This window comes from Ovis canadensis, chromosome 13 (genome assembly GCF_042477335.2).
Source record: "Ovis canadensis isolate MfBH-ARS-UI-01 breed Bighorn chromosome 13, ARS-UI_OviCan_v2, whole genome shotgun sequence".
NCBI lineage: Eukaryota > Metazoa > Chordata > Mammalia > Artiodactyla > Bovidae > Ovis > Ovis canadensis.
The window spans coordinates 66,307,877-66,319,899 of NC_091257.1; the positions used below are offsets into that span (position 1 = coordinate 66,307,877).

Genomic DNA, 12,023 nt, shown 5'->3' on the forward strand with positions numbered 1-12,023 from the left:
TCTGTCTACAATGCGGGAGACCTGGGTTCGATCCCTGGGTCAGGAAGATCCGCTGCAGAATGAAATGGCAATCCACTCCAATACTATTGCCTGGAAAATCCCATGGACAGAGGAGCCTGGTAGGCTACAGTCCATGGGGTCGCAAAGAGTCGGACACGGCTGAGCGACTTCACTTTCTTTTAAATGGCCTAGTGGTTTTCCCTACTTTCATCAGTTTAAGCCTGAATTTTGCCATAAGGAGCTCACTATCTGAGCCACAGTATGCTCCAGGTCTTGTTTTTGCTGACTGTATAAAAATTTTCCATCTTCAGCTGCAAAGAACATAATCAGTCTGATTTCATTGTTGACCATCTGGTGATGTCCATGTGTAGAGTTGTCTCTTGTGTTGTTGGATAAGGGTGTTTGCTATTACCAGTGCGCTTACTTCACAAAATTCTGTTAGCCTTTGCTCTGCTTCATTTTGTACTCCAAGGCAATCTTGCCTGTTATTCCAGGGATCTCTTGACTTTTACATTACAATTCTCTATGATTAAAAGGATGTCTTTTTGTGTGTGTTAGTTCTAGAAGGTGTTGCAAGTCTTCATAGTCAACTTCAGCTTCTTTGGCATCAGCGGTTGGGGCATAGACTTGGATTACTGTGAGGCTGGATGGTTTCCCTTGGAAAGGAACCGAGATCATTGTCGTTTTTGAAGTTGCACCCAATTACTGCATTTCAGACTCTCTTGTTGACTATGTGACTATGTGCTTGTTAGTTATACATGTTTCCTATGAACAGATGTATAGGACAATAGATGCAGAGGGTTTTTTTCATGATTATATGGAATTAAACAGTGAAAATAATCAAAGAACAACAGTGTAAATGAAAGAGACTGTGTTTATCCACTTTCTTTATATTACCTCCTGGCTTAACGCAGGAACTCACCTAGGCTAGGCTGCAAGCTTGAATTTGTGTTCCCTTGGCCCCAGGAGACATGCCCATATCAGCAGATATCTCACCATAAAAGGGGCTTCACCATTCCAGTCTTGAGCACCTTGGAGTTCCTGCTTTGCCTTAGATTTTGACCGAGGCAAAATATGATGAGTGAATCAAGCTATACATTTCCTCTGCTGAAGACTTTAAAAAAAATAACAGGTAGAAAGTATTGCACTGAAGAAAGACTTAAAATGGAAAGGAGCACCCATGTAAAGGACATGGTGAAATGTTCTTCCATGAAAATAATGTTGTTATTCAGCCACTAAGTTGTGTCCAACTTTTAGTGGATTGCAGCATGCCAGGCTTCTCTATCCTCCACTGTCTCCTGGAGTTTGCTCAGAGTCACATCCATTGAGTCAATGATGCTCTCTAACCATCTCATCTTCTGCCACCCACTTCTCCTTTTGCCTTTAATCTTTCCCACCATCAGTCTTTTCCAATGAATCGACTCTTTGCATCAGGGGGCCAAAGCATTGGAGTTTCAGCATCACTCCTTCCAGTGAATATTCAAGGTTGATCTCCTTTAGGATTGACTGGTTTGATCTCCTTGACAGTCCAAGGGACACCTAAATAGGATAACCAGGAATTTTGTTTTAGAAATAAATATCCAGGGCTTCCCTGCTGGTCCAGTGGTTAAGATTGTACCTGCCAATGCAGGGGATGGGTGTTTGATATCTGTTCCAGGAAGATCCTACATGCCCTGGAGCACAGTAGGTGAGCCTGCACAATAACTGAGCCCGTGCTCTAGAGCCTGCAAGCCATAACTACTAAAGCCAACTTGCCTGAAGCCTGTGCTCTTTAATAAGAGAAACCACCACAATGAGAAGCTCACACAACTAGGGAAAGCCCATGCACAGCAGCAAAGACCTACCACAGCCAAAAATTAAAATAAATAAATCTTTTTTTAAAAAAAGAACTACCTAAAAACTAACCATAAAATTGATACATTCAAAGATGAAGTTAGTGATCTTTAGGAGATACCAGTTGTGGATAATAGAATAACTAGGACAAACCAGGGATATAGCATGAATTATTTTATAGAGCTGTTTGTTAAGAGTCTCTCACCTACTGAGAGACTAAAAGCTAAACACAAAAGAATACATACTATGTGATTTCATTTAAATATGAAATCCTAACATAAGGAAAATTAATCTGTAATGATGGAAATCAGATCAGTAGTTGGGAGTGGTGATTAACTGCCAAGGGGTACAGGGAACTCTCTAGGGATAAAGAAATGTTCTGCATCTTGATTAGAGTAGTGGCAACAAGGCCATATTCATTTGTGCAAATTCCTTGACCTATACACATAGGTGCATTTTTAATATGAATTCATATCTGTTTTTTTAAGATTAACAAAGTCTAAAATAATTTTTCTTAGAAAGTTTTCCTTGAATGTCTTGTATTTATAAGAAATATATGGCCTTTAATGCTTTATAAACCATAAGTTAATGAATACAGCAATCTAATTACTAGCATAATTAGAAAAGACCAGTGTCTCTTCTTTTTCTGAGCATTTTTAAAACAAAAGTAGAGTACTGGCTACTGGGAGGATGCTGACTAGGGTCAGAAACTGGTCTAAGAAGAATGAGGCCACCAAACATACTTCAACAAAACACCTGCTGCAGCCCATCTAACTATGGTGTACTTTGTTAAGCTAAGGTCTTCAGTGGGGCCAAATATCTATTCCTTTTGTATCTTGGTGAAAAAAAAATCCCATTGCTGATTAAAAAAAAAAAACTCAGATATTTCTGTCTTTTTCCTTTTTTAATAAACTTATTAGATAGTTTGAAATTTACGCTGAGATTAGAGATTTCAGGGACTATGGAATTGCATAAAGGAGGAAAAGACTTTCATGTGAATGAAGTCAGAAGTGCCAAGTAAGATCCAACAGTGTACTATATGTTCTATTTCTTCTCTTCATTCCCACAAAGAGCAGTTACTAAGTAACTTTTACATTTGTAATAGCTAAATAGCAAAGAATACTTAGCTTATTATGAGGATCTTGAATAGTAGCTTTCTTTTTAAAGATTGACTTATTTTTTTAATTATTCATATTCATGCCAAAAATATTCTAATGAAAATATTATAAAATTAATATATCTAGACCAGGTTAACATCTTGGAATAATATACCATCTACTTAGACTGTTGGGAAATAGATCAGTTGTAGCTAAGCAATTCCATTTACCAGAAGAAAGGGTAGGGATTCCTAAAATGTATTCTACATCAGTATATCCCCTGTCAACCCCCATTCCTCTGTGAGAATGGAGGACTCCTAAGAAACAGCCAGCCTCCAGGAGCACTGAGGCAGACATCTCTTCCTTCTGATGACAGTGCTACCTCTAGTACTCCCTGTCTGTATCTCCATTCAGAATTACCCCAGAGTTTGTTGGTGGTGCCACCTAGTACAAGGACCCCTACAGGGTGAGATTCTCACACCACTGGCTCACTCCCAGCTGGCCTATATGATTGCCTTTGGCCAGGATAGGTTTCCTGCCTCTGGTGGCCAGTTTGGCACAAGTTATGTGTGTTGGCACAAGTTGGCAGTGTGTGCAGAGGAGTTCCTTGAGGAAGGAGCAATTGGTTTGGTAGAAACCTTTATAGAGATTTGATCTTTGCCAGGGCACCTCTTATGTTATCTACTATTTTTTTAAATGTCATCCCTTTCCCTTGCTGCTGCTGCTAAGTCACTTCAGTCATGTCTGACTCTGTGCGACCCCATAGACAGCAGCCCACCAGGCTCCCCCATCCCTGGGATTCTCCAGGCAAGAACACTGGAGTGGGTTGCCATTTCCTTCTCCAGTGCATGAAAGTGAAAAGTGAAAGTGAAGTCACCAAGTCACTTCAGTCGTGTCTGACGACCCCATGCAGCTCCTCTGTCCCTGGGATTTTCCAGGCAAGAGCACTGCAGTGGGGTTGCCATTTCCTTCTCCATCCCTCTCCCCTACCCCTTGCCAAAATGTACACACACTTTTTTTTTAACTTTTTATTTTGTATTGTGGTAGAGCCAATTATCAACATTGTGATAGATTCAGGTGAACAGTGAAGTGATTCAGCCATACATCTACATGTATCCATTGTCCGCCAAACTGCCTTCTCATCCGGCAGCCACATAACATTGAGCAGAGTTGCATGTGCCATACAGTAGATCCTTGCTGGTTCACCTTTTTAATTATAGCAGTAAGTACATGTCCATTCCAAACTCCCTAACTATCCTTCCCCACTTCTTTCCTACCAATCACTCTCCACCACCCCTGCCCTGGCAGTTCTAAGTTCATTGTCTAAGTGTGTGTCTCTTTCTGTTTTGTAAGAAAATTCATTTGTATCATTGTTTTAGCAAATCTTTACATATATCTTAACAGTGTTTTTGCTTTCACTAAGGCACTTCTCAGTCAGTCATCTGATAAAAATAACACATTTTTAACAGTAATAATCAACAATTTATTGGCTGCTTTTTATTTTCCAAGTACAGAAAAGATCCTAGATGCATTATATTAATGCATTTGTAGCACTTAAACTATCCTATTTTAAATAAGAATATATTTTGTAGCTATTTCTATTACTTAAAGATTTTAACTCTTTTGGTTCTCTGATTCTTTTGGCAAACATTTTTTTTAAATTGAGATATTATTATGTATAACATTACATAGTCCCTGCACTGTACAGTATATTCTTTTTTAAAAAAACTTTTTATTTTGTATTGATATATAAATGATTAACAAACAGTGTTGTGATAGTTTCTGGTGAACAGTGAAAGGACTCAGCGATGCATATACATGTATCCGTTCTCCTCCAAACTCCCCTCTCATCCAGGCTGCCATGTAACATTGAGCAGAGTTCTGTGTACTATAGAGTAGGTCCTTGTTGGTTATGCATTTTAAAATAGCAGTGTGTACATGTCCATCCTAAACTCCCTATCCTTCCCCACCCCATCATTCCCCTTCCCCCACAACCATAAGTTTGTTCTCTAAGTCTGTGAGTCTCTTTCTGTTTTTTTTTGGGGGGGCGGTTATAATTTTATTTATTTTTGGCTGTGCTGGGTCTTCGTTGCTGCTCACTTTTCACTAGTTGCAGCGAGCAGTGCCTACTCTGTAGTCGTGGTGTATAGACTTCATAGTTGCAGCTCAGTAGTTGTGATTCCTGGGCTCTAGAGCACAGGCTCAATACTTGTGGTGCACTGGCTTAGTTGCTCCTTGCCTGTGGAATCTTCCTGGACCAGGGATCAAACCTGCAACTCCTTTGTTGGCAGATGGATTCTTTACCACTGAGCCACCAGAGAAACCCCTCTTTCTGTTTTTTAAGTAAGTTCATTTATATCGTTTCTTTTTAGATTCCACATATAAGGGATGTCATACAATATTTCTTCCCTGCCTGACTCATTCACTCATTATAACAATCTCTGGGTCCATCCATGTTGCTGCAAACAGCACAGTTTCATTCTTTTAATGGCTGAGCAGTATTACAGTGTATATATGTACCACGTCTTCTTTATCCATTCTTCCGTCAATGGACATTTAGGTTGCTTCCATGTGTTGGCTATTGTAAACAGCACACGCACACATACATGTTTTGTCCTTAGTATTTTGTCCTAACTCTTAGAGTTTTCAAATACTTCAGTATCTATCACTATTTTATCCTTTCAGGAATCCTTTGAAGCATTGTCCCAGTGAGGTATACAGATTGACCAAATATTGACATCTACCTAGTGACATTCTGGAAACAATATCTAGAGTTGCTGACTGCAAACCTGTCCCTTTTTCTACCTGTTTGCCTATTTTTTCTCTTAGTCTTCCCAACATGTGCATTTAATCTCATATTTCCTAATGTGAGAATTATTTTACCAAGCAAAATTTGTCTACTGAGGGGTATTTCTAAAGGATTGAGGGATAGTCTTGACTGTAGCAGGAGTCAAATGAAGCCCTATTAGCAATGTGGAAGAGTTAAGTTTGCACAGCTATAACTTTCTTAGAGCTGTACAATATGTGTGCTAGATATATTTGGTAAAGTACTCCTGAACTACTGCTTTCTCTTCCAAGAAGATTTGAGTGTAAGAAAAAGGAAATTATATATTTGAATAAAATCTGCAGAAAATGGCTGAATGTTCATAACTAAATATTACACATTACTTATGTCTGGAAGTTCTTAGGAGTTTCCATGAGATGAAATAGTTCTTTGCAGCTATTGACTTCCTGGTATAAGGTATTAGAAGTTGGAAATTAAATTTATAATAACACTGAGGTTTCTGATACAACCAGTCAGGATCTCAATGTTGTCTATAATATAAATATACTCTTCCAGGAACCAACAAGGGACATTAAAGATTTGCAAACACATTTGTAATGTGCCTTTTATTAATAAAAGTAGAATCATTTTGTTTGATGGGGTTTTATTTTGTTTTGATTTTGGCAGTAGTTGTAATCCAGTTACCATTATGGGTCTTGATAATCAAGCCTGGCAGTTGCTCTTTATTTTCTAGTGAATCAAAATGACAAGAAAGATTCTAACATGAAGGTATGATGAGCAACTTTATCACTATAGCTTATCGCCTAAAGAAGGGGGCAACCTTCATTCATGATATTTTAACTGTATAGTGATAAGTAAGTATTATTAAACTAATCAGCAGAAATAGTCCCCTTTTAGTGCTTAAACAATATTTGCTGTTTTCTGATTATACACACTAGAGCATATAGCCTGAGGGCACTGGCTTTGGAGTTGGAGAGTCCTTGACCCCCATACATACTTGGTCAGTCATGGCTATGTGACCAAAACTCCTTATCTATAAAATAGGGGAGTTTTGTTTTTTTTTTTTCACCACACCGCACAGCTTGCAAGATCTTAGTTCCCTGACCAGGGATCAAACCTATGCCTCCTACAATGGAAGCACAAAGTCCTTACCACTGGACCATCAGGGAGTTGCCCATAATCTAATTTAATAAAGTGTTTAAAAAAGAAGAAGAAGAAAATCAAAATGACTAGTAAGCCACAAGCCATTATTAACATTTTGATATATTGGAGCTTCCAGTTCAAGATGGCAAAGTAGAAAGATGCACGCTCATCTCATCCTGCAAGAGCACTAAAATCACAACTAGCTGTTGAACAGCCACTGACAGAAGGACACTGGAACCCACCAAAAAAGATATGCCACATCCAGAGACAAAGAAAAAGCTGCAGTGAGATGGTAGGTGGGGCACAATCATGATAAAATCAAACCCCATATCCACCGGGTGGGTGCCCCACAAACTAGAGAACAATAATACCAAAGAAGTTCTCCCACTGTTATAATGGTTCTAAACTCCCCCTCAGGCTTCCCAGCCTGGGGATCCAACACAGGAACTGGAAATCCCCAGGGAATCTGATCTTGAAGGCCAGTGGGATTTGATTATAGGACTTCCACAGAACTGAGGGGAACAGAGACTCCAGTCTTGGAGGGCACAAACAAAATCTTGCCCACACCAAGACCCAGAGGAAAGGAGCAGTGACCCCATAGGAGACAACCAAAACTGCCTTCTAGTGTTGGAGTCTCCTGAGGAGGCATGGGTCAGCAAGGGCTCACCACAGGAACAGGGGCACCAGCAGCAGTGGGGCAGGAAGGTCCCCCTTGGTGTAAGCCTTCTTGGAGGTCACCATAAACCCTACCATAGAGCCTGTAGACCCAAGGGCTGAGTCACCTCAGCCAGACAACTACCAGGGATGGAGTGCAGCCCCACCCGTCAGCAGATAATTGTATTAAAGTTTTACTGAGCAAGGCCCTGCCCACCAGAGCAAGACTCAGTTTTTCCCGCCCCCAGTCCCTCCCATCAGGAAACATACACAAGTCTCTTAGCCTCCTCCATCAGTGGGCAGACAGAAGCAAGAAGAACCACAGTCCCACAGTGGCTTAAACAAGCAGAAAGTTATGTCCCAGAAGAAGGGACAAGATAAAACCCCAGAAAAATAATTAAATGAATTGGAGATAGGCAACTTCCAGAAAAAGAATTCGGAATAATGATAATGAAGATGATCCAGGATCTCGGAAAAATAATGAAGAAGATGCAAGAAATGTTTACCAAAGACCTAGAAAAACTAAAGAACAGAGATGAATAATACAGTGAAAAGAATCAGTAGCAGAATAGCTGAGGCAGAAGAACAGATAAGTGACCTGGAGGACAGAATGGTGGAAATCAGTGCTGAAGAACAGAATATAAAAAAAAAGAATGAAAAGAAATGAAGACAGCTTAGGAGACGTCTGGGGCAACATTAAATGCCCCAGCATTCACACCGTAGGGTGAATTTACTATAGGGTCCCAGAAGGAGAAGAAAGAAAGGACCTGAGAAAATATTTGAAGAGATAATAGCTGAAAACTTCCCTAACATGGGAAAGGAAATTGTCAACCAAGTCCAGGCAGCACAGGGAGTCCAGGCAGGATAAACCCAAGGAGGAACACACCAAATCACATAGTAATCGAACTGACAAAAATTTAAAACAAGGATAAAATATTAAAAGCAACAAGAGAATTCCCATCAGCCTATCAGCTGATTTCTCAACTGAAACTCTACAAGCCAGGAAGGAATGGCACGATATATTTAAAGTAATGAAAGGGAAGAACCTATAACCAGGAATACTTTACCCAGCAAGACTCTCCTTCAGATTTGATGAAGAAATCAAAAGTTTTCCAGACAAGCCAAAGTTAAGAGAATCCAGTACCACCAAACCAGCTTTAAAACAAATGCTAAAGGAATTTCTCTAAGCAGGAAACACAAGAGAAGGAGAAGAGAAAATAAACGCAAAACAGTTAAGAAAATGGATCATATATATTGATAATTACCTTAAATATAAATGCACCAACCAAAAGACATAGACTGGCTGGGTGGATGAAAACATGTTCGTGTATGCACTTCCACTTACCACATCACTTTGCTTAACCCCCCAAATTGTATGTAATTATTTTATATTATGTTAATCATATTCCCATTATGGCTTGCAATTATAATTATCTTTTATTTTTTTCTGGATATTGATTGTGAAAACTAATAAACATCTTTTACTATTGTGATTATGTAACTATTATTCACTTAATACCATTGTATCATGATTGGTTAACAAAAAAATAACAGAACTCTATATCACCAAAATTACCATGTAATAGAAAAACCTGCAATCACTTTTTAAAATCCAGATGCATATCTGAATTATATAGGAATTTTTTGAAAAATGCAAGTGCCGAAGTATTGCTTTTTTTTTCACCAGAGCTCTAGATATGTTTCTAATGATCAGCCATGTTTAAAACCAACTGAATTATATGATGATCTTTTACTTTTATCTAGTTTGTTTCACTTTTTCTGTCATATTCAGCCCTCCCATTTCAGTTTATGTTTTTCAATTTCCCCATCTCTTTTTTTGCTGCTGTTCTTTCTCAAGCCTTTATCAAATGTAGTATAAAAGCTTTTGCATATTATATATACATAATATGCATAATATATATATTTTATAAAACTTATGAATTTTTGCCTAACTAAAAAATGTATGACATTTTGATTCCACCTGTTTGACTTAGTATGAATAGAGTGCTAGATTTCTAATTTTTAAAAAAAGATATGCAACAAGCAACAGAGGTTCACTGTATAGCACAGGGAAGTATAGTTAATATCTTGTAATCTTGTAATAACCTATAATGGAAAATAGTTTCAAAAATAATATATGTGTGTATTCACCTTGCTGTGCACTTGAAACACTGTAAGTCAACTATACATCAATAAAATATAAATGTTAAGAGAAAAACACAAGTTAAAAAAAACATTTTGCTATGTTAGCTTTAAGGCTTTTTTCTGCCACACATGTCCACACCTACATATACACGTGTATTTACATATGTAATCCACCAAATTGGGATCATATTTTGTATACAATTTATATATTGCTTAATTTTTCCTGCATATGTTTATTAAAATTTCAAAGTTAATGAAAACAGCTTTTCATGACCAAATAATATTGTAACATATGACTCTATATAATTAATCATTATCTTCTTGTGAGACATTAAGTTTTTTCCAGTATTTTAGCATTATAAATATTATTACTTTAAGAGCTTAAGAGTTTTTTAAAATCTTTAAACTGCTTTTATTTCCCTTTCCACTTCTTTGAGGTGAACATTTTCATGTATTTATTGATTATTGCCTTTATTTCAGTGAAGTACCTGTGAATACCTTTTTGTAAAGCATTTTAGGTAGGATCACAAACTTCTGGAATAATGCCAGATACATAGTAAGTACTAGATAAGTATTTGTGGTGTGATAAATGAATTAATAGCAAGGATATTAACCCTCATCTATCATATTGTTTTAAATGGGATCAAGCCTTATGAAAAAATGTTCCTCTATACATGTATTATACAAAATAATGTGATCATGGTTCTTAGTCTTTATAACCTAATTTTTTTTCATTCCTTTGTTTCCCCACAGTTCATCCATGAGCTCGGATTTCCCACATTACAACTTCAGGATGCCTAATATTGGATTCCAGAACCTGCCACTCAACATATATATTGTGGTTTTCGGCACTGCTATATTTGTCTTCATCCTTAGTTTACTCTTCTGTTGCTACTTGATTAGGTAATCAATTTTCATTCTATGTTGCCCTAATATATGTTAAGCAGTCAATAATAAATCAGCTTTTGCCCTTAAAGTGTGTTAAACCTATGGTAATTAACAAATGTTCTAAAATTAAGGTGAGTCCATGATTCATTCATTCTCACAAATCCTCCACAACTAGCTCATTCTCTTTAATATTATATTTATAGATATAATATTTATAAATTTTTGTTAGTCACTAAGCCATGTCTGACTCTTTGCGACCCCCTAGACGGTAGCCTGCAAGGCTCCTCTGTTCATGGGCCTTCCCAGGCAAGAATACTGGATTGGGTTGCCATTTCTTTCTCCAAAGGATCTTCCCAATCCAGGGATTGAACCCTCATCTCCTGCTTGGCAGACAGATTCTTTACCACTTCGATACATTTTAGGAATCGATATTTATTAGATACTTACTGTGTGCCAGACCCTGTGCTGTGTGTGCACTGGGTAACCTTAACAAGGTTAACAGGGTAACCTTATTATCTTTATTTTTCAGAAGTTAAATAATTTCTCGATAGTCACACAGATAAAAAATTAGTTAGACTTGGGACCCAAACCTAGTTGTGTCTAACCTTAGAGCATGTGCTCTTAACCACTGAAAAAATAAAAATAAATCATATTTATCGGCTTCATTTGGCTTCATCAGCTTTATCGCCAATCATATTGGCTTCATTTCCAAAATAACCATTTCAGAATTTCATAATCACACTCAAAAGGACGGATTTGTACACTAAGGATATTCTAAAACTTTTCTATTAAAGTACAGTTGATTTATAATATTAAAACATTTTTGAACCTGGATTTTTTAAATGAAGACAAGAACCTACTTTACTTTTCTTTTAGTAACAGATAGCAAGCTGTTAGGTTGGCCAAAAAGTTCATTCAGGTTTGCCCATAAGTTGCTACAGAAAAAAACAAACGAATTTTTTTGTCAACCCAATACTTAAGAAAAACAAAATATTCCCCATTCTTACCTCCTTTCGAGCTTCCCTGGTGACTCAGATAGTAAAGAATCTGCCTGCAATGCAGAAGACCCAGGTTTGATCCCTGGGTCAGGAAGATCCCCAGAGAAGGGAATGGCTAAATAAGTCACAATTTATTATTACTAGAATGTTTCCTGGAAGAATAGCAAAAAGATATTTCTGTTAAATGCATCTGCCATAGCAAATGCAAGATAAAATAGTGCAATCTAAAATATTCGTTAAGGCTTCCCTGGTGGCTCCGTGATACATAATCCAGCCTTGTCCAAGAAGATCCCACGTACCATGGAGCAACTAAGCCCATGAGCCACAACTGTTGAGCCTGTGCTCTAGAGCCTGGGAATTGCAACTGCTGAAGCCTGCTCACTCTAGAGCCCATGCTCCACAACAACAGAAGCCACTGCAGTGAGAAGCCCACACACTGCAATTTGAGAGTAGCATCTGCTCACAACTAGAGAAAAGCCC

The 12,023-nt window shown here is 37.9% G+C and overlaps 1 protein-coding gene across 5 annotated transcripts in view; it reads left to right on the top strand.

The window, feature by feature from the left end:
• The window catches only part of RNF24 (ring finger protein 24), a 130,461-nt gene that overhangs the window by 56,268 nt on the left and 62,170 nt on the right, over positions 1-12,023 (top strand). For all 5 annotated transcript variants that reach the window (XR_011248198.1, XM_069548064.1, XM_069548063.1 and 2 more), the window contains exon 2: positions 10,411-10,560. Coding sequence is in view for 4 of the 5 variants with exons in the window: in XM_069548064.1 (XP_069404165.1) it covers positions 10,418-10,560 (143 nt within the window). In the remaining variant the exon portion in view is untranslated. The remainder of the gene's footprint in view (positions 1-10,410; positions 10,561-12,023) is intronic.